This window comes from Hemicordylus capensis, chromosome 1 (genome assembly GCF_027244095.1).
Source record: "Hemicordylus capensis ecotype Gifberg chromosome 1, rHemCap1.1.pri, whole genome shotgun sequence".
Lineage (NCBI taxonomy): Eukaryota > Metazoa > Chordata > Lepidosauria > Squamata > Cordylidae > Hemicordylus > Hemicordylus capensis.
Window position 1 is genome coordinate 88,424,110 of NC_069657.1, and position 23,999 is coordinate 88,448,108.

The 23,999-nt window shown below is 40.9% G+C and overlaps 1 protein-coding gene across 5 annotated transcripts in view; it reads right to left on the reverse strand.

Moving 5' to 3' along the window:
- EXT2 (exostosin glycosyltransferase 2) overlaps positions 1-23,999 on the reverse strand; it is a 160,433-nt gene that overhangs the window by 40,987 nt on the left and 95,447 nt on the right. For all 5 annotated transcript variants that reach the window (XR_008311287.1, XR_008311286.1, XR_008311288.1 and 2 more), the window contains exon 10: positions 13,891-14,057. Coding sequence is in view for 2 of the 5 variants with exons in the window: in XM_053271260.1 (XP_053127235.1) it covers positions 13,891-14,057 (167 nt within the window). In the remaining 3 variants the exon portion in view is untranslated. The remainder of the gene's footprint in view (positions 1-13,890; positions 14,058-23,999) is intronic.

The following is a 23,999-nucleotide window of genomic DNA, read 5'->3' on the forward strand; positions in this document are numbered from 1 at the left end:
TGCATGCGACATCAATAACTCCCTGCGAATACTTCTCTGATATACTAATCTTGGCACCACCTAATCTCAGAATCCATAAATTCAATCATCTCCTACACCCTAAGCGCCCTCTCTGACTCACTTCTAAATTAGCCTCTTGTTATACAGAAGAACTATGGGGGCTGAAGCAGCAAGGTAGTCGGCAAGAGCACAAGTGGAGAAAGACTATGCTCTAATCCAACATATTACAACACAACAAATTTGAAGAACTATGCTCTGGCAATGCACACAGCAAAGAGGCAGTTCTTTTCTGCTCACATTGCTTCTGCAAGCTCACGTCCAGTTGAGTTGTCTAGTAGGGATGTGCACGAACTGTCCGACCGATGGTTCGGCAGCGGCGGGGTCACCTTTAAGGGGCCCGGGAGAATGCTCTTAACTACCCCCCCATGTTTCCCCTGCTGGTGCTCCCACTAAAGTCACTGGTGCAGGGTGGCAGTGTACCTCCCTGATACGTGTGCACATGCATCAAGCATTTCCGGTTTGACACTGACCGGGGCAGCAAGGAGGTACGCTGCCGCTCTGCACCAGTAATTTTGGTAACAGCACCGGTGGGGGAAATACAGAGGGGTGTGTGTGTGTGTGTGTGTGTGTGTGTGTGTGTGTGTAAGAGCACTCTCCCAGTCCCTTAAAGGGTAACCTAAGGAACTGGTCCAAACACTGGACCTCCAAACCTGTTTGGCAGTCCGGAAAAGGACCACTGAACTGGTTTGGACACATCCCTATTGTCTAGGATTGTGAGAGGGCTTGTACATGCCCTTCCTCGCTTGAATCAGAATTTTGATCCCAGTTATTTTAATTTATTGTTTGTTTGTTCGTTCGATTTCTATTATTATTAATTCGATTTCTATACCGCCCTTCCAAAAATGGCTCAGGGCGGTTTACACAGAGAAATAATATATAAATAAGATGGATCCCTGTCCCCAAAGGGCTCACAATCTAAAAAGAAACACAAGACAGACACCAGCAACAGTCACTGGAAGTTCTGTGCTGGCGTGGATAGGGCCAGTTACTCTACCCCTGCTAAATAAAGAGAATTGCCACATTAAAAGGTGCCTCTTTGCCAAGTTAGCAGGGGTGAACACCCTTACAGAATAGCTCAGGGTGGTTCACAAATATAATAAAACAGTTAAAATCAATCAATGATTGGGAATGAAAAATTTAAAATACAATAAAACAGCTAAAAAATAAAACAATTCAAAACTTTATAAAAACCCGATACATTAAAAACCCTTTAAAACAATTTAAAAACCCTGGAAGGCCAGGCCAAACAGGTAGGTCTTTAGGGCTCTCCTAAATGCCAATAAAGAAGTCAAATTACGGATTTCTGCAGGGAACGCATTCCACAATCTAGGAGTGGGTACAGAGAAGGCCCGCCTCCGGGTTGCCACCAGACGAGCCAGTGGCAACTGGAGCCGGACCTCCTCAGATGATCTTAGTGTGCAGTGGGGATCAGACTGAAGAAGGTGCTCCCTAAGGCAAGCTGGACCTAAGCCATTCAGGGCTTTAAAGGTAATAACCAGTACTTTGTATTTTGCCTGGAAATGTATCGGCAGCTGTTTCAAAACAGGCATAATATGGTCTCTCTGAGTTGCCCCAGAGACCAGCCTGGCTGCCACATTTTGAACTAACTGAAGTTTCCAAACTACGTACAAAGGCAGCCCCACTTAGAGCGCATTACAGTAGTCAAGCCTGGAGGTTACCATCTGGTGCACCACTGTTCTGAGGTCATCCTCCTCAAGGAATGGACGCAGCTGTCAAATCAGCCTAAGCTGATAAAAAGCACTCCCGGCCACAGCCTCCACCTGAGATACCAGGGTGAGGCCTGGATCCAGGAGCCCCCAAGCTGCGTACCTGCTCCTTCTGGGGGAGTGTAACCCCATCCAGCATAGAGATCTAACTCATCCCTCAAATTCTGAGCCAGTTACCCATGGTGACGTTTTTGCAGATAAAATATCTCATATTTGACCTGAACTTGACGCTGCAGTTACTGAGAAGCCTATTGTGGAGGTGTCTAGCAGCTCCTCTTGTTTGATTAAATTAGATCAATTTCAGTTTATGACTCCTGAGAATGTGGACAAGCTGCTTGGGACACTTAGCCTTACTACCTGTTATCTTGATCCTCTTGCCTGACATGGCTTATATGATATAGCAGGGAGATTATTGGAGAGGGTCTTGTTAGGATCATTAATGCTTCTCAGAGGGAGGGCAGGATGCTTCCTTATCTCAAAGAGGTAATTATTAGACTACTATGGAAGAATGCTGACGACACTCAAATCTGTTTCTCCATGTCAACTTCATCAGGAAATGGCCTAACTTCCCTAAATACCTGCTTGGAGGTGGTAATGGGGTGGTGGAGAGAGAACAAACTGAGGCTGAATCCAAGCAAGATGGTACCATTGTGTGAGTTCAGAACTTAAGAAGTAGCTTAGATCTGCCTGTTCTGGATGGGGTTACACTCCCCCAGAAAGAGCAAGTATGTATTCTGGGAGTACCCCCAGACTCAAATATTTCCCTGGTCTCTCAGGTCCCTCAGCCCTCTCCACAGGAGGGCTTTCTATCAGCTTTGGCTGATATGCCAGCTATATCCACTTCTGGAGATAAAGAACCTTAAAACAGTGATACATCCAGACTTGTCTATTGCAGTGCACTCTACATTGGGCTGCTTTTGTACATAGTCCGGAAACTGTAGTTGGTACAGAATACAGCAGCCAGGTTGGTCTCCAGGATTACCTGAAGATATCATATTACACCCATTTTAAATGAACTACAGTGGCTGCCAATAAGTTTCCAGGCAAAATACAACGTATTGGTAATTACCTATAAAGTTCTGAAAGGCTTAGGTCCAAGGTATTTAAGAGAACACCTTCTTCATGAACCCCACCACCTATTAAGATCACCTGGGGAGGTCAGGTTGTGGTTGCCACTAGCTCTGTTAGTGGCAACTTGAAACCGGGCCTTTCTTAGGGTTGCCTCAGGATTTTGGAATGTGCTTCCTAACAAAAATTAGAGCCTCCCTTCTCAGGATGTTTTAAAGAAGGACCTGAAAACATACCAGTTTAGTCAGGATTTTAGTTTATAGTTTTAAAGTTTTAAGTGTTAATAGATTTTAATCTGTATTTAAACTCTTTTAATTGTGTTAGTATTTTAATTGTTGTGTTTTTAGATTGTGAACCACCCAAGGTCTTACGTTTAGGGAGATATAAAAATGTGTTAAATAAAAAAAGAAAAGAAACTCTTATTCCAACATGCAAGACCATTTGGTGCTAAACATAATTTACCACTGTGCAAGTAATATAAACATTTGCATCAAAATGTGCAAGAGGCTGTAAGATAGAACACATCTTGGGCAGTGTTCCCTCTAACAGGGATTCCCAGATGTTGTTGACTACAACTCCCATAATCCCCAGCCAAAGGTCATTGAAGCTGGGCATCTTGGGCCCTGCTCTGGACTTGCTTTTAATGCCTTGGGGTGACTCATGTGAGCCTCCAAGTGTATAGAGCATAAGCACAGCAAGGAAAAAGGACTGTGCCCAGCCTAGTCACCAGGCCTGCACACATTTCAAGTAATACTGAAATGGGGTATAAACTTGCAGAGCCCGATGCCTGTAGCTCTGATCCATGCAGTTGTTAGTCACCAAAATCGGGTGTTGGTAAACATGCAGAAGAGAGTGCAAGATGCCCTGTAGCAGCCCACATGCTTCATCTCACGGTGGCTACCCAGCACCAATTCCATCATTCACCTTTATAATATGGGGGCTGCCCCCATGTTCCTCCTTACTGTTTCCTGCCACTGCCACCCATCATTTCCCCACCAGATTTTGTAGCAGTGAGTGGGTGGATGAGCTCATGAGCCCCCCCCCCAAAGGAAATGGCCCAGCCACCTGCTCGAGCCAGAGGGGGAATGGCAGCCGGCACTGGCAAGGCAGGGGGCAGTATGGAGGGGATAGCACTGGTCCGCACATGATCATGGGAGTTAACGGTTGGATGGCGGGGGGAGGGGTTGCAGAGGGGCCCTCGACACATCCACACAATTTGAATCCTGCCCCTCTAGGTATGTAGGCCCTAATGCAATGTTATGTCCAACATGTGAACCTCAAGTAGGCCTGCAAATAAGGTAGGCACACCTTGTGTATAAAGTGGTCAGTGCAAGCCAGATTTCCCACATGTGAGCTGCCCCTTAGGTACAACATTTTTGAGGGAGGATTGCACAGTAGTAGATGACATATTTTCCACTTTTTGTGAGTTTATTACCACCACATGGTAGGATTAAGGAAACTCTAACAATGTAAGGGGTCATGCACATCACTTACAAGTCCATCATACATTTGGTTGGCAAAACATCTGAAGGTTAATAAAAGCATGATAGCCCCAATGCGGTTCTAGTATTCAAAACTGTCAGACTATTCAATTCCCTGTGTCCAACTCTACCTTACTGCAATTCAAAAGGGAAAAAACCCTGCAGCATGAAAAACACAATTTATATATTATGTTTTTATTGAAAAAAACATTTCTGTAGGAATAGAAATGAACACCACACAAACCTAGAACTTAAGTATATTGGTTTTATGGCTGCTTTACAAACAGTGTTTTCCCTGCATGGCTGTAGAAAAAAATATCTAGTATAAGAACCCCTGCTAACTTGGCAAAGAGACACATTTTAATGTGGCAATTCTCTTTACTTAGCAGGAGGAGAGTAACTGGCCCTATCCACCCCCAGCACAGTACCTCCAGTGACTGTTGCTGGTGTCTGTCTTAAGTTTCTTTTAGATTGTGAACTCTTTGGGAACAGGGATCCATTTTATTTATTTATTATTTCTCTGTGTAAACTGCCCTGAGCCATTTTTGGAAGGGCGGTATAGAAATTTAAGAAAATAATAATAATAATAATAATAATAATAATAATAATATCATATGTAGGCTGTTCTCTTTGCTCTTCTTCGCACAATCAAGAAGAAAGGTTGCTCCACACAACTGGTTTTCCCTAACAGCCTAGTTGCTTTCTCCACTTCCTTTCAGCAACCATATGTTGCCTTGAACAGCTTCACATTTAATATAATTGTTTTTCACTTCATTCTGCAATTCCAATGTGACAGTTTATAATATTACATTTACAGGGAGTAAAAAATGTTCTAGTGACACAGCAGTCTACATCAATCTTCTCGAAGGATTCATAGACCCCACATTACTTCATGCAACATTCACTTTCAAAAATGAAAAAAAGTTTGTTTTAGATGACATAGATTTTAAATACAAGATACATGTAAAATAATTCTGGCTTTAATATTAAGACTTTGAAGGGCACGACAAATGCTTTGATCATAAGGTTAACACATTTTAAACGGAGAAATATAATCAAAATACAGTAGTTTTGATACAAAACATGTTGCTAGCAGGTGCGACTTATGCAAGTTCTGGAGGTAAATGAGGGTCTGTACAGATTTCCACCCTTCCCCCAAATTAAAACAGGGATATGTTTAGAAACTAAAGCTTTATGTTTCACATTTTTCAATGTTCTTTACCGAGTGCTTTGGTGGAACTATCATTACATGAACAGTCTCTCTGCCCTTGCCTTGTTCCTGGCACCTGGATACAATCAGGATGCCATTCCTATCACTTCATTATTCTGCCAGTGACTACAGATCAAAACACAAACTGACAGGAACAGGGACAAGTCATCATTAATGCAGCCCTCAGTTCTATAGTCTTTGGACAGCATTACTCAATGGACACCTTTCCCAAGGGGTTCAGTACAACAGAAAAGATGCAAAGTATCCAAGAACTCAGTAGCACTTTGGCTATCAATAATTTTAAAATGTAAGAATGTTTCACATTTTTCTTAATGATTATTTTAAACAAAAACTTACAAGTACATATACATGAACAAAGTAAGTTTTATTTCTGATGTATTCGTTTCCGCTTCTTGTCTTATCTGCTCCATATATTTTTGTATTATAAGAAATTAATTGAAGTTAACTTCAATTATGTGATTTTAACAATAATTTGAAAAAAGAATTTAAAAAGTAAAAAGGTCTTTGAGTGAGATGGGCTTTTCTGTGGCATTTTTGTTTGATGTTTGATAGCATTTAGGGAGGGACTCTTGTTCAGCGACAGAGCACATGTTTTACATGAATCTGTAGAAGGTCCCAGATTCAATTCTTGGCATCTCGAGGTAGGGCTAGGAAAGGTTCCTGCCCCAAACCCTGAAGAGTTGGTGCTCCACAAGCAATGGAAAAATCATGACCCACTGGTAGAGGGTTAATCTGGATGTTGGCCGGTGTCTCCATTTTCTCCGTACTACTTTAACTTATTTCAGTATAGTTTACATTTTAATAATCTGACAAAAATACATAAGATTTTTTCTCATAAAATCTGTCTGTTCCTTGATTTTTCCTCTGCTATCAATACCTTCAGTCATTGCTCATTATAATCTGGGGCTTTGTGATCCAGTTGTTGCCTGGCTCACTCCTATTTTTGGGGGAAAAAGTTTCTTTTAGTAGCTTTCCTCTCATCCTCTGTCCTTCTCTGTTAGCATTCTCCAAGAAGCTACCTCAGATAAAACAAATTGTTCAAGTAAGAACTAATCAGCCTACTTTCCTTTCTCCGTCTCTATAACGGGACTAAATTTGGTTCAAATTGGAGCCCACAAGCTAGATCTCTTGCACCTCAAATGTTCACACATCCGCCATCTTGGATCAGGGTAGACGACATCATTACAAACTATACCATTGAGGTGTCCCTGTGTGTCACTCACTACAACTGTACCTAATTTCTTTCAAATTGGTTAGACACAAGTTAGCCCACTTGCGGCTCAAACATTCATATGTCTGCCATCTTGGGCTTGGGGTAGATGACATCATCACAAACTATGCCATTGAGGTTTCCCCATGTGCCCCTACAGCTGTAGCAAATTTGGTTCAAATCGGTTAGGTGGTTCACAAGTTAGCCCCCTTGCACCTCAAAAGTTTACACATCCACCATCTTGAATCAGAGTGGATGACATCATTACACACCACGCCATTTGGGCATCCCTATGTGGCCCTACAGCTGGAGCAAATTTGGTTCAAATCGGTTAGGTGGTTCACAAGTTAGCCCACTTGCGCCTCCAGTTTACTCATCTGCCATCTTGGATCGGGTTGGATGACATCACAAATTACACCACTGAAGTGTCCCTACAACTGTACCTGATGTGGTTCATATTGGTCCAGGTGTTACGGAGCTGGTGGGGGGACACACATGGACACACACACAGAATGCTGGGTGATCTCATAAGCCTACTGGAAAGTAGGCTAAAAAAAGGAAGGGGCTTATCACCTAACCTTCCCTCACTCCACCTCAGGCATGATCCTAATTTAGGAGTAGACCCTATCAGTGTTCCCTATAAAAGGGATCCGCAGATGTTGCTGACTCTGGGAATCCCTCTTACAGGGAACACTGGATCCTATCTACCCAAGACAGTTACACCAATCATTTCCAATGTCTAATTAATGCTGCCATATGCACCACAGGATAACACCACAAATGTGGGAGCTGCTCTACTCTAAGCTCTCTGGTACTCTGTCCTATTTGTCTGTTTGGGTTACCATGTATTTTTAAATTGAGAATTAGACGTGTCACTACAGCTTTGTTATTTCTGTGACTCTTTGCATCTATCAGTGGGAGGGTAGAAGTATAACCACTTAAAGATGGAACCTGGGCCCAGCCAATGAGAAGTCAGGCTTGGAGGGGGGAAATGTTGGGTGATTTAAAAAATGAAGATTTGAAAAGGATAGTTCCAGAAGAGGAGGAAGGTCAAAGAGAGACTGCTGAATAACTTAACAAGCAGGTTCAGTTGGGAAGACTATGTCAGCTGACTAGAGTTCTGCAAGGAGTGAATGACAATGAAAAAACTGCTGTTTGGAATGCACACATGAGAGAGACTAAGTAAGAAAATATAAACCCTCTGGCTATAAAACTTGGACTGTGTTTGAGAAAAGGAAGCATAGAAAGACACTAGGCAAAAACAAAAACATTCTGAGAGTTAACAGTGTTAAACAGATTCTCTTAGGAAATCATAGTTACTTAAATGGGCATTGCATGGATATATTAGTGCAATTTAGCTTAAGCAGGCCTATGGTATTCTTAAATTGATTTATAAATAATTGAAAAATTAACCTGTGATGGAACTGATCGCCCTCCATCTATCACCTGATTCTGAAGCACCCAGAATATTCCTCCATGCACTATATGATGGAGAAGAAATGAAAGATCCAAAACTCCCAAGCGGCTAGTAACTGCCTTACTCTTAAGTAACTGATAAATAGCCTTTTTTCCTAAGTAAGAATAGATGGATAATATCGATCTTCAATGGAAGCAGAAAATAGTTCCTATCTGGAGCAGCAAGAGACTCATCACATTCCTGATCTTGAAATTATGGTTTGAAAACCAGAAAGAGGATGCCTCAATTGAGCCTGAGTGAATTTTCTATTATGACTTTTGATACAAACTTACTCTGAGCAGCATACAATGTGGATAACATAATGGGCAGTCTTCTTAATTGCAATTTTAATGCATAGATAAATCCTTGCGTGTTTATTTAGTCGTTGACCATAAATAAATGAATTCAGTTCAATGCATAGATAAGGTACATTGTACATTCTTCTAGAAAAACGTAAGATCTATTCAGCGGATATACTTGATCAATATGGATAACAGTGTGACCCATACAGGACAGAGTGCTCACTTTAATACTTATGGTAGAAGAATGGCAACTTTTAAACTCCACTGAATGTCCAAGAGTATTAAAGGAGGCTAAAGGAGACAGCAGCAGTCGCCAACCAAACATTTTCCATCCCTAGCTGACCCACCTTGGCATTGCATCCCGCTCAACCAACTAGTCTATGAACACACAAGTGTCAAATTAAAAGGCATACTAAGGCTGTTCTCATGTGCAGTCTAACCCAGGCTAGGGCAACCCAGTCTGGGTTAGGCTGCTCGGGTGCAGCAGTGGACCATGTGGAACCAGGTGCTGACCGCCCACCTAACCCTACTTTGTATCCCAGCCTTTAGCCAAGGTTAAGGGTGTGAGTGTGTCCTTACCACAGTGCTGGGGTTGTTTGTGTGTTCAGGCTGCTTGCTGCCGAGCATGCAAAGAGTCATGTGCCTAGAGCACTGGACTCCTGGGGGATTCCCCCAATGCAGCATGATAGTCATGCAGTGCATTGAGGGATATTCAGAGGCCAGGAAAACAAGTCCCGGCTTTGAATGATCTGCGCTGTATGGAGCAGCGTCAATCATCTGGGTGTGCCACAGCATTCTGAAGACTTTGCAAAGGATCATCTGGCAGGAAGGTGGGTGAAATCCTGCCTCTCTCAATCCCTGCCACCCTCCCCGCTCCAGTGAGGATTGTGTGAATAGCCGCACTGTATTTACTTGAATCCAAGACTAGCCCCCCCCCCAGTTCTTTGATAGATATTGGGAGGTAGTCTTAAATTCAAGGTGCTCTTCCTTTTGCGTAAATAGTATATATAACCTATATTTAATCCATATTTTTAAAGAGGGAATCTTAAATTCAGGTTTGAATTTGGGTAAATATGGGTAGCAAGAAGAGGAGAAATCTCCTAGAAGAGCCTCAATAGGTACTTACTGAGCTGGGTCTCACGATCAGTTACACTCAGTTTCAGGATTTCAGTGGGGAGAGCTAACTAAAGCTATGAGCAAGATTATATTTTGGAACCCAAAGAACAGAATAAGTTACAATGAAGTGTTCAGAAAGTGGAATGTTACCCCCTTATCCCAGATTTTAAGCAAGACCCTATGCAAGTTAAGGCAACTTGGAGACTATAGAGGGCTCAAAACATAAAACCTGGTTTAGAGCAAGACTATTCAGGTTTGCCTCTATATCTTAAAATTATAATCAGATGAAAGCATGTTACATTTCTTTGCTCTTTTGCTTTTATCTTTCTTGTAAGGGAAACAGAAACAGCTGATGAATGAATAGAAATGTTGTACAGTCCTAACTGTTTAAGAGCACAGCACACTATCTGTCAGTACTTCTGTCAACACGATGCTGAAGAGCTGTCCTCTTACTTCTCACAAAGCTTCCTATTAAAGTCACAGAGCCATAGATATTTCTATGCCACCTTAAATGAGGCAGCAAGAGGGACTATATTGCTCTTGCTGCAGTAGTTTTGCACCATGCAATAAATCACTACGGCCTTTAATAGTTCACTTATAACAAGTAAGAAGTGTCTGACACTTTGAGTGTTACTTTAATTTTTATGGCTGAAAGTGTACAGAGATCAAAGTGCCCTCCCCCTCTTTTCTTCTTTTTTAAAAGACCCTAATCGATATAGCCAGACAAGCCTGTGCTGCTACAAAAATTCAGCCACATGTTTAAAAACAAGGTCTGGAGCATGAGGAAGAATGTTCTCAACATCACAATTCCAAATGTTTCTCTTGACTGAAGCAAGACGCTTAAAAAGAAATCCTCCTGGTGGTAATATAACTGTAGCTACTGTTTCTTTAGAATTCCCTTGCAAACTACTCAGAAACACAACAGATACTTTCCTTGTGAAATACATAAACAGATAAATAAATTACCACAGGCTGAGGACAAGTTAAACATCTGGTAGCCAGCTCAGGCCTGTCAAGCAAGTCAAAGACACTTTAGCCCTGAGAAGATTGATCTGCAGTCACTGATTTGGGGGGCTGAAGGTAGGAACTGCATTTATACACACTTCCCTTTATCCTCTTTTTCAGAGGAAACTGTACCAATTTTTTTTTTAAAAAACAAAATAGCAATACAGGCACAAGGGTATTTGTTTTCTCTCTTTTTAAAATATTACTAATACTTATTGAAATTAGCAGGGGTTTGCAGCCTGTTTGATAAGGCTCTTTAAAATCCCAGCTGTATGGCATTGTATTATACTGCAGAATTATTTTATAAATGGAAGAAAAAGAAATGCTGTTAAAAATCCACTTTGCAAGTCTCAAGTACATCTGCCAGACCAGAGGAACCTCTATCCAAATGGCACCGAGTCCACACAAAGACTATACCGGCTGTTGTTACTCAGGCAGTTCTACAATCCAAGCATCTGGCTGACATCAGTCAGAAAAAATAGGTAAAATGGACTGAACAATCCAAATGTGGGGACTGCAATTCAACTGCTGTACCTGTGGGTGCCCTTAAGAAAGAGACTCGTCTTTGTTTCTCATACCTGAAGTAGATGAAACAGGAGGACAAACACCCTAACAGGAGCCACACTAGAGTATTAACCGCTATAAAGCAATGCATTATATACATATACAGCAGGATATGTTTGATAACATTTTTTTCCAGTTGCGGTTCTCATATGTTAGAAGTGAAATACCAGCTGAAGTTTACTACCATAACCTAAATAACCATACATAGCTTTCCAACAGTGTCTTTAATTTAAACCTAGACATGCCAGTTTCCCCTCCAAACTGAGCTGTAGCCTCAGCAGGCTCTACTACTGTCTCTACAGCACCACACCTTGCACTAAGCACTAAGATACAGAGGGAAGTAGCACAGGGACCCAGTCAAATCCTAAGCTACCTCCCACACACCACATGAAACACTGCTTCAGTTACGCCCTTCATATGCTTCTGGCCTCGTGCCGGTCTCAATAAGCTGAGAAGGAAGCAGAAGTATGGACTCCTCATTTAATAGAAATACCTTTACTTCCCACGCCTTGAGAACAAGTAATAATGCTCCACGCTTCATTAACCAGAGATATTTAACCAAGAACATTTTTATAAGCAGTCACACAATTGTAGAAATCTCTTCGGAGGAATGTCCAACAAAGTTAATCCATTCTTATTTTTAACATGAGTGTGATAACATTATTATCCCCTGCTAACTAGGCAAAGAGGCACCTTTTTAACACGGTGATTCTCTTTATTTAGCAGGGGGAGTGTAACTGGCCCTATTAACCTCCAGTACAGTACCTCTAGTGACTGTTGCTGGTGTCTATCTTATGTTTCTTTTTAGATTGTGAGCCTTTTGGGGATAGAGAGCCATCTTATTTATTTGTTATTTCTCTGTGTAAGCCATCCTGAGCCATTTTTGGAAGGGCGGTATAGAAATCGAATAAATAATAAATAATAATTAATAATTTGCAAGGATTTCACCTTGTGTATGAAGATGTCTAGTTTTTCCTGGTGTCTGGAAGGTGTTTTCTCTACTTGCTCACACTCCCATTTTTGAGTGCTACACTGGCTGACTAGCAGCACTGGAACATGCCATCTGGAAGTTGCCTTGGAACAAGAAAATATAAGCTTGGCTTCCCATATAACTGCTAATCTCCATAGGGGAATTTCCCCATCTGGAGGCACATGTGGTACAGGCTGAGTATCCCTTATCTGGACATCCGAAATCCAGAATGCTCCAAACTCCAGACACCACGCCATAACAAAAACAAAAAACAAAACGCCTCAGCTCACTTGCTCGCAGATTCCCAATTTTGCTGCTTTTAAACATGCAGTCAAAACTCACGTATTAACTTACAGGTATTTATTTCAGAAGGCTGCATACATCTCATCCCCCTCATTGCCCACTCGGGACATTTCTCCCCTGGTTCCGTTGTCCCAAGCCCACTCCCTGCTTTCCTCCCTTGCATCGGCTTCCCCTGTGGCTCTGGTGTCCCCACACACCCCACCTACATTGGCAATCACTGAGTTCTCCTCTTCAAGCGGGGGCTGCAGATCCCGCAGGCAGGAAAAGACACAAAGGCTACTTTCTCAGGGGAAGGGCCGGAAGGGAAGGCCCCTGTGCCGAATGTTTCTTCCCAGTCGCCTCTCTAGGAACCTGGACTCCCTCAGGTTAACCCTTAAACTAGCATTCCCCTGGCAGGAAGCAGCAAAGGGGGATCCTCTATCCCTGTGTTGCAAGAGAGAGCAAATATTAAAAAATCCAGAAAAATCCAAAATCCGGAACACTTCTGGTCCCAAGCAGTCCGGATAAGGGATACTCAACCTGTATTATTAATCGGTTCTCTACATTCTTTTTTATTATTGCTTAAGTCAATGTGTCAATTGCCAAAGTTACCCTATATAAACTGTGGTGTCATTAACTAACTTTCCCATGATTATGGAGAAAAAGCTAAAGACAAGAGAACTTTTCTATTAAGCCATTATTAGTTTACCATCTTGCCCCTTCCTTGCCAACTTATTAATTCCAACTCTCTATCCCCATATCCCCCTCCCTCTCATCTTTGACTTTTCTGCTTAGAAATCTCTCCCCTACTTCTTAAAGGGTAAGCAATTCCATCATGCAGTCTCCCTGGCATACACCTTCATGTGCTAGTCTCACATATGTGATGAGGAGGGATCTCCATCTTCCATCCACTTGTAGGGGCTGGGCAGGGCAGGGGACAAAGCCAATCCAAGGGACTTGTAGAGGGCAAGCAAGCACAGATAACAGCTCATCACTGCAGTAAGCCCCAGTTTCCCCTTCACACATCTCTTGCTAAATTCTTTTAAAGGGTTTGACACAGAGGGGGCTCATGCTCTACTCATGCTTCCTTCTTTACCACTTTAGCCCCAGAGGGGGAAAAATTATGCTGATGCAACAGGTTGTATCTCTTCTACTAGTTTGCTTTTGCAAACTAGTTCTGAGGATCCTAGTGGCTGAGCTAGGTAGGAGCAACATGAAGGCCTTTTCATATATCTCCATGTACTAGGGCAGCTGCTTTGAGAATTGTCATGCTTTTTGAAGTTTCACAACATTGCCAGCCTCACTGCAAGCAATGCCTGCTGATAATACATCATGGCACTGCTTGAGTGACATCTTAACTGAGGATTTGTCAACAGAAAAATCCATCAACTCAAATCCTGTGAGAAGAACAGACTTACCTCGTAACCAAACTGCAGCTCATCTGAAGTCAACATTATTATGTCATCATCAATGGCCAACACCGCTTCTGTTTCAATCTCATCATAAGGAAAGAAACGGTTACTCAGTTTGTTTTCTGTGGTCCGTACAACCTTTAGTGGAACTCGAACTCTGGGCCAAACAGTTTCTGTAGCAGAGGAGAGCAAGGAAGATTTCATTTGCATTAAAGCCATACCCAATCTGCAGCTTTTATTCCCTTAGCTCTTTCCCAGAACCAGTCTTTGCACCATCTGCTCTTACTAGACAGGAACTGTAATGGGAAAATTAAACCAAATGTATCTTTTCACTCTGGTGAATTCAAAGAAGCTTTCTACAGAAAAATTGCTTTGATTTCTACTAACATTTACACACAAAAAGTAACCAACACAATAATTATGTAATAGCATGCACAAGAATTCCAGACAACATTAGCAACACAAGAAAGTAAGAATGCTGCTGCTTGAAGAATTTAGGAGGGGCAGAAAACAACTAGATGGCACTGGATTGTGTTTTGGACAAGTAAAATACGAAAAAGAAAGGTATTCAATTATAACTCAAGATTAAAATGATTAGATAAACTATAATGGGCTGGATTAGTGTGTGTGGGTGGGGGCGCAAATGGAGATCAGGTGAACCTTCCCATTCTCTCCTCTCCACTTCAACCCTCTGTACTTCATCTCACATCTTTCTGGAGGGTCCTCCAACCCTCATGAGGAAAACTTCAGGAATAAAAGGCTCAAAGTAATGTATAATAAAACCAATAAAACTAAACAAAAAGACTGAAATTCCAAACTATGCAAGATCAGTTAGCAGAAGATTATGAAAGCCCCAAAGGCAAGATAAAAAAAGTTTTTGTCTGTTTCCAATAAGCAACAACACTTCTCACTATAAGGCAATTCCACATTTTTGAGGTAACTACTGAAAAGATCCTGCCCCAAGCTGAAAAGAATCTAGGAACCTTGGAAGCTGCCTTATACCGAGTCAGACCATTGGTCCATCCAGCTCAGTATTGTCTATACTGACTGGCAGTGGCTCTCCAAGGTTTCAGGCAGTCTTTCTCAGCCCGATCTGGAGATGCCAGAGATTGAACCTTGGACCTTCTGCATGCAAAGCAGATGCTCAAGCACTGAGCTACAACCCCATCCCCTCAGGGAAATATCTTATAGCAGAGCTCACGTGTAGTCACACATCCAAATGCAATCAAAAGCTAACCTTGCTTAGCAGAGGGAACAATTCATGTTCACCTCCCGCTTAATCCCCTCAAGTCAGTTTAATCCCTTTAATCAAACATAATTAAACTGGAATTCTCTGATAAAAATCAATGTGCATGCTGTGGGGGAGGGATGTCTAAATGGAGAAGATTTTCCCTCAGATTCTCTAGACTCAGGCCACTTAGGGTTTTATAGAAGAAAACCAGAACTTTGAACTGGGCCCAATAACATACTGGAAGAAAGTATAGTAGTTGTAGAACTGATGCAATATTATAACTGACATGTCCTATTTGAAATATGGACAGCAGCCCCATGTAGAGTGCCTTACAGTAGTCCAATCTGGAATAGCTGATGAATCAATGAAAACAAGAACTGAAGAGAACCATAGCCACTATCTACAATGCTAGGTCCAAAAGTCTTTCATGCTATGAACCCAATCCTTCAAGGAGAGGGCAACCCCATTCAAAAAGGCATTTCCCTATCCAACTGGCCTACTGAAAGAGGCCTACTGGCTCCCTTTTATCTGGAATAACCTCAAGTTTATTCATTCCCATCCAGTCTATTTGCTGATTCCATCATAACAGGCAGAACCCAGACTAAGTTAATCACAACTAAGCACTTTTGAAATAAATTTGACAAGATAGTCTGGATCTTGCCCAACATGATTTCCTAATGCTACAGAAAATCTAATCTTTTCATCATATGATCTAACCATAATGATTTAAATCAATCATCTTTATTACAGCCGTAGACCAGCATAAAGAACAAAAAGCAAGAGTGGATAATACAACTAAATAGAATACATACAATACTACTTAAAATGTAATGGTAATGATTTAAGACTGCTTTAACAAACATAGTACAGTATTTCATCTCAATTTTCATATGCATTATTTCTTAACTGGCATGTCTAATCAGCCTATTCCCAAAGGTAAATAGAGTCGTGTAGGTTTACCAGAGTTGCATCATTTAATTGTTCCTGATGAAAGTCAATTGCATGTATGTGTCTGAATGGACAATGGGACAGCTTTCAAAGAGCACATACAACACGTTTTGATATAAGTGGTGTTCCGCAGCTTACGAATATACAACTGCACATTTCAAAAAGCCTACTTCCAGTAGTTTTCAAACCCCACACATCACGCAAACGCAGCCCTTTACTCCAGCTATCCACAATTTAGATGTTTCTGGTGGACATCCAAGAAGCAGCATTTATTCTGACTTAACCCCATAGATAGATCCTCTCCAGGATGATCTGTCTTCAACTTGGCCTTTAAGGTATCTCAGTGGTGCATTCACTATTGTCATAATCGGGTCCATCCACCTTGCTGCTGGTCGTCCTCTTCTTCTCTTTCCTTCAACTTTTCCCAGCATTATGGACTTCTCAAGGAAGGTTTTTGCATAATGTGTCCAAAGTATGATAGTTTGAACCTGGTCGTTTGTGCTTTGAGTGAAAATTCTGGATTTGTTCTAGGATCCATTTGTTTCTTTTCCTGGATGTCCATGGTATCCTCAAAAGTCTTCTCCAGCACCAAAGTTCCAAAGCGTCAATACTTTTTCTATCTTGCTTCTTCAAAGTCCAGCTTTCGCATCCATAGAGTGTCATGGGAAAAACCATTGTCTAAACAATTCTAATCTTTGTAGATATAGACATGTCACGGCATCTAAGTATCCTTTCCAAGGCCGTCACTGCAACCCTACTACGTGCTAGTCTGCAGTGTATTTCTTGACTGCTAGATCCTTTACTGTTGATGGTCGATCCTAAAAGGCAGAAACTATTCACCACTTCGATTATCAATTCTGAGGCTTGGTTGCTGTACCCATTTAGTCGTCTTTACAATTAGTCGTAGTCCCATTTTTTCCACTGTGCTCCTTGACTTTCATTGCTAGAGATTGCAGATCATCCTCATTCTCAGCTATCAGAGTGGTATCATCAGAGTAGTGCTTCCTTCAACTTTAAAACCAACTTTAAAATTAATTTAGACATATTAAAAGGGTGGGGGTGGGAAGAGAAACAACTCGCATCCTAGATGGGTAGGGATCTGACTGTAAAGCCTTTTTCATAGAACATTTTACCTACACCAGTATACATAAGTGTGAGAAAAGTGTGTACTGTATACCTTTATATGTGAATACTGAACACATGATTTATATGTGAATCTGCTGCTGCTCACAGCTTATTAATGTGTTTAAGCATAAAGATATGTCAATGACAGTGTACACAGATGGCCCTAAAAGAAGAAGTATGGCTAGATGTCCATATTCATAGCTAGGGAGTGCCTGACTTTATAGTTTAGAGAGTACTCTTAAAGAGCATATAAAGTCCTGCACACTTCAGATATATCCAAACAAAATACCTGAGACAGCTTCCTTAGGAAAACGGTACCTTTTCCCAAACCACACTAAACAGCTACGAAAAGAACATTTACCTTGGAGGGATTTTTATAAAGGAGGAATTGGCCTAAGTGATCAAAAGAAATAAGAAAAAATAAAGACTGAGAGTTTTTGGAAATATAATCACTTAAGTTTCCTACTCCAAGGTGGCCTTTGCAAGACTACAAAAATGCTTTATAAAATTAATTCTTACTAATGCTGTTACGTGGGGCCTTGGTTCAGTAACAGGGCACATATTTTGTATATGCCACATAATACAGCAAGCCATAAAAGATAAAAGAGCAATGATCTATATCATTGTTTACACCGCCTTTCTCAAGGGAGTTTACAAAACAGTTAACACAATATAAGACAATAAAAGTTACACAATGAAAATATTAAATTGAAATATTTTTTAAAATAAATCTAATTAAAATATTAAACAATTATATACAAAAGGACCACAAAATACAGAGCAGCAGCAGCAAAAACATTCATATAAAATCCTGGATAAAAAGCCAAGATTTCACTTGCTTTCTAAAAACTGTGACAGAGCCTGAGGAGCGGATGCCCACCGGGAGAGCATTCCAAAGTCTGGAGGCAATAATTGAGAAGTCCCTGTCCCACGTGCATGACAGCTGAGCCTCCCTCATTGTCAGCACACAGAGCAGAGTCACCTCCGATGACCTCGTCAAGTGGGCAGAAAGTCTTTGGAGCAGGTGGTCCCTCCCTCAGGTATCCAGGGCCCAGACACTCCAGGTACATCTTGGTTTATGGTATGGGGACTACAAATTGGGAACTCACTATAATCTAAACATATCTTCATTGCCTAAGCATCATCTAACATAGGTAACTGTATTTTTGTGCCACTGCTTAAGCATACTATATTCTCCTAATAGTAGCAAGAAACACCACAAAACAGATCCTAAATACCAAACTGGATGACCTTGTACAAACCACTCTCTCTTAGCCTAGCTTACTTTATATGGTTAAAAGTGGTAATACATAATATCCACCTTCAAAAGCTGGCTAGTCTGGTTTCAAATGGCACACGTTTCTGTATTATGTACAGTGTCTAAATAGAGATAACTAATTAAAATTGCTATCAGCATTGTGGGGCTAATCAGGAGCAGGCATAAATACTGTTAGATGTGCAAGCACTACTTAAATCTCAATGAATTTAGCATGTTACGGAAGTAGTACTAGTTACTTGTAAAAGAGGACACTATTTTATCAGTAGTAAAGTAATAGTGAAGATCCACTTCATGCAGAGTGGATAAAAATTTTCATAACATTGATTTTCTTGATCTTTAAGACCATCAGTTTAGAATTAAATGCTAAGGAAGAGTATTGGATAAGATGGGGAAATTATAACGACATTTCTGCCTACACAAATATTTCCAGGAGCAGACATTTAGACCACAATATTTATTTTAGTAAATGCAGACTAAGTGAAAAACATTAGTTTCTCCTATAACATTTCAAAGCCTCCAGACTTAAAAAAATTAATATCCCACATGTAGAGTCATATGCATTTTTTGGTGCTGCAGCTGAGACTCTTACACATTGAACACTTTGCTAAAGAGTGCAAATTTGGCTTTATGTACAACCAGCCAGCAGTGTTAATTGGTTCTTGTAACACAAATTTTTAAAAAAGAGTTAGTTCTCAAAGTGCCCTGTTTTAAAGATCATTTATAATAAGAGTTTCTCAGGGATGAGCAAGTGAATACAATTTGGTCATCAAAATATGGACGATGCAGATGTAACACTACGGTTGCCATGGTGTGCAAAACTGAGAAGAATTTCACAAGCAGTGCTGTATTCTGTCCTCTCCATAATGATCTCTCCTTGCTCTTTGTGCTAACCCCGTGTGCCAATGCAAGCCAGCTTACCTCATAATCAGAGCTGACAAACCTACTTCAAAACATGGCTACAATTCAGTTTAAAAGATTGTACCAATGTAAATGTAATGTAAAACCATGTTACCTTTGCATCATTTAAATGGTTTAAATGATTCATACCAATGCAAATGTAATAAAAAACCATGTTAACATCAGGAAAGGAAAGGAAGGGAGGGAGGAACTTACTCCAGAAGAAGGAGGAGAACAAGACTAATTTACAAACCATGGTTTATTGAGAGTCAAGGTTAGGTGTGCACCTTGTAACACACTTAAGGCAACAGGAAAGCATCCAGACAGACAATGCTAGTATTTAAAATAGCATCAGTTCCCCTTAAAAACAAAAACAAACAGCAACAAAGCGTCCCAGCAACTCTTGGCTTCTGTAAAACTCAGACTCTATTGTTATTTTTGCTGGCAACGTAACAATGAAGCTTTTCAGTGCCATGTACAGTATAACTCATTGCCTTTCCCAATGAATAGTATAATCAGAGTAAATTTTGCAAAATGAGAGATTATGCAGTTTGAGATAATCTGCACAAACAGGTCACATACAGGAGAACCTTGGTATTTGTGGGGGTTCCAGTCTCTGCTACTACCATGAATACAGAAACTGCAAATACTGGAACATTGGGGCTATGGAAATCCAGGAGTTAGGTTCCTGGAGGTTGGGAAAAGTCTCCCAAAGGAAGTAGAAATGCAGTGTGAAGTGGCCTACCATGTTTTACAGGTCCCCAGCAGTGCCCCCAATAGTGAAAAATCGGCCAAAAATCATGGCTGCCCCCTGCCCACCTTTTTGTGTGCAAAAGGAGCCATAAAATCACTCCTGATCCCAAAATGGTGGTCAGAAATTACCTCTGAGGTCATTTCCGGCCACCTTAACCTGCAGATATGTGGATTTAACCCCGTTTTTAAAAAAACCCTCCCTCCTCCATGAGGGTGTCTATTATCTGACTGTGGATACGCGAATCCATGGGTGCTGGATCTATGGGTATCAAAGTTCTACTGTAATTCAATTTTTCTTGGTGGAGTGTTTGATTTACCTGGATACAGAATTTTACCCTCTCTTTTTAGCACTAAGCACGCACAGCCTTAGCTTGCCTATTCTATCATACTTTCATTAGAGGGTCTTAACACTACAGATAGCTCAACCATCTCTTCTTTATGATACTTTTGTCCAACAATCCATTTAGATTACTAAATTGGAGGCTGGCAGGAGCAAATTCTCTGAGCAAAATAATCAACCTGACATTGCTACTTTCCTTTATCCTTTCCCTTTCGCCTTTTGTTCACTCAGGTCTTTTAAGTTTTGATTTTAAAATTTGGTTTTAAAACTGATTTAAAGGAGTTTTAGAATTGCTTTGTATTGTATTTTGTGTGCCCCCCCCCCCGCTTTGGTCTGTTATGATTTAACATGTTAGGTGTTTTTATTTTTTGTTTTAATGCTGTGTTGTGAACTGCACAGAAAACAATTTGTTATGGGTGGCTAACAAATAAAGTTTATTATTGCTATCTGTTAATTTACAGATTGTTTTACAAAATATATTTTTCGTTCCTCTGAATTGTAATAGCAAGAACAGAGCAATAATCTTCGTGTTGAATAGTTTTCGCTTGACTATGCCAACTGAGACTTTGTATTACTTTGTTTTACATGATTTACAATTCCAGAACTTGTTTGGTAGGATTGTTTTGCTTTAAATTAATCCAGAAGAGGCACACCTCAGAAATGTCAAGTGGTCATTAAGATAGCAGAGCGGCTTTAAAATTTATCATTTTCCAATAAGTGTCTTCTAGAATGCTGCATGAGCTCATTTTGCTACTCTTTAATTTTTTTATATATGGGCCTTCAGCAAATGTGCACAATTTTTATTATATAACTGAGTTACAAATTGAGCAGTAATAATACATAAAGACAGAATTCCATTTATAAAGTTACAATGGGGTCAGCAATGGGGAAATGGTGGGGGTTAGCTAAGAGTCTTTATTACCCACCACTGCAGTAGCCAACCATCAAGAGCCAAGTTCAAATCTGAATTTACCGTAGGACATCACAAGGGAAAATTACTTTGATGTTTTCTCCTAGCTACAATATATGTATATCAAAAATACAACTGGCTCAAATAACAGGATTCCTACCTGACAGAAAGCCAAAAATGTGTTATTTATACAGCAATGGCCAAGATATTCTGCATTTGATACTCAACCAGGTTAACAGTCCCAGCTTTACTATAACCAATTAAGAGAGAATAGCCATAAAAGTGCAGATACTACCGTAGGGTAATAAACTAGACGTTATCGTTGACAGCGGTGTGCATTACTAACTTCAAACTCATTCCTTGTCCTAATCCATCAGAAACTTCCTGGCTTTAATAGGCTATAAATGGAAGAAGCTTTGAAGTCCAAGGATTAGGAGCCGTAACAGACAGACTGAATGAAAGACTTAGTGAAGCCAAGTTCTGCTGTCCCATGAAAGAGCTAGGTGGAACGAACTGTATGCATTTGAATTAAAACAAATTAAATTAAACCCCTCGACAGCAGACCAGGAGATTCCACAGGCTATCCAAGTGTTAAAAATACACAGATGAAGGGGGTAGCTGGCAGTCACATAAGAAAATTATTAAAATACATACCTATTAGAAAGTAAGGCTAGATAACTAAGACTCAGCTAGGAAACAAACCTATGACCTTCAGGGCCAATTATTTTTCGACTACTTAAGATATTTTCAACAGCATATAAACTAATGTATGATGAATGATTAAAAATGAATGATTAAATGATTTATGAATGATTAAAAATGAAGAGTATTGATTTTAAAACAGTATTACTATCACTTTGTGTGACTTCATCCAAATCTCAGGATTAAATAAAAGAACATGTGAAGGAGATGGCATGAAACAACTGGAACCTAACCAATCCTATGGATAGCTGTGTACAATTAATTTTCTTGTGACAGTTCATTTGTACTTTTTGTAATAAAGCAACGATTCAGTTGCACACGTGTGTGTGTGTGTGAGTACACAAACACACACACACACAGAGGAACAATCCCTCCCTGCACAAGCATCCCTTCCCACGACACAAAACGATTGGGTTTCTGATGTCTTTCTCCCCTAGAACGATGGGTAAGTTGTGGAGAAGTTGCAATGAAGAGGGAGATAAGATGATAATTTTATATCTGTCTATTTATTTATTTGATTTATATACTGTTCTTCCAAAAATGGCTCAGGGCGGTAAGCAAAAATTACCTGATCAAGGATCAGGTAAGCAAAAATCAGCTTACTATGCTCATTAATATCTACCCATAAGAGAAGGGAAAGGGTGCAGCAGAGTACATTACTCTTGCTCTCATTCTAAGCCAGCTCAAAATCCTAAGAAATTATGGTGCACAGTGGCAAGTACACCAAGTCCTCCCCTTCACTGGCACCATGAAGCTGGAAGCAGGAGAAACCAGAAACAGTCATCACAGCTGCCTGCCCAGGAAAACCGGAGTGCAGCAGGGAGACAGAAATGTAGGGGTTGGAAGATCCAGCTCCCTGCATCTGCTTTCTCCATGAGGGACAAAGGACACTGGGAGTGGGGGGAGTTGGCAGTAATCCTCCTCAGCCAGCTACGGTTGGTGCGTGCACATTAGCTTTGGCTGACTGACTTGCCTGGAGATCTGGAATTAGCACAAGTGCAAAGCTATGAGACATGGGCTTTGGACGATACCTTGATTGCACTCACCTCCCAATACACTGGTTTTGGCAACTTTTACCATTTGTAGAGACCCATATATGTTTTAGAGTGCTAGGCTTCTGGGGACAGAAATCAGTATTTTCTGTTTAGTTGCAACACCCTACCACAAACCCCTTGAGAGAGTTAACTATTTTTTTAAACCAAGAATAGGAAAGGAATGAAAAAATCCAGTTCGACACTCAACAATAATCTACCCCCGCAAAATGGGAGATAACCATGGCTTTAGAATAGCAGAGGTGAGGCAATCAGGGGAAAGGTTCCGTTAACATCATCCCAAGTCTTCCCTGCTGCCACAGTCAGAGTTTCATCTGGGCTCCAGGATTGAAAGCAAATATCAGAGCCAGCTTGAGAGACCATTTGGTCCAATGAGGAAGCTCAGCCTGCCTGTTGATTTGGATAACTGTTGCTCTGTAGCTCCATTTCTGGGAAAGCATATACCTGAGGCCTGATGGGAGTGGTGTGGGGGTTGCCACTTCAGGACTGCAACAGGGGCAAGCCCCCACTTTTAGTCATTTAATGCCTTACCCCTATTTTATTTTATTTTTCCTGTTTACCATCAAGGCTGTAGTGAAGTGGGAAGGTAAGTCTCTGTCCTCTTCAGAGCAGAGTGGTGAGATTACTGTCAGAAACTGGCACCACATACAGTAAGAGTGGGTTAGTGGTATTGCCTCCTTGTAAGAGCTGGAATTTCAACAGTGGTGTGAGATAGCAGAGGTTTGACAGGTCTGATGCTGTGAAACACTGTGTGGGGGGATCGGGGCGGGGGGGGGGGAATGACTGAAGGACTGGCTGAGTTTCTTTCCCCCTGAACTTCTGGCAAGAATGATATCTGCCGAGAATCTCTTCTAGAGGGAGTATTTTAAACGGAGTCT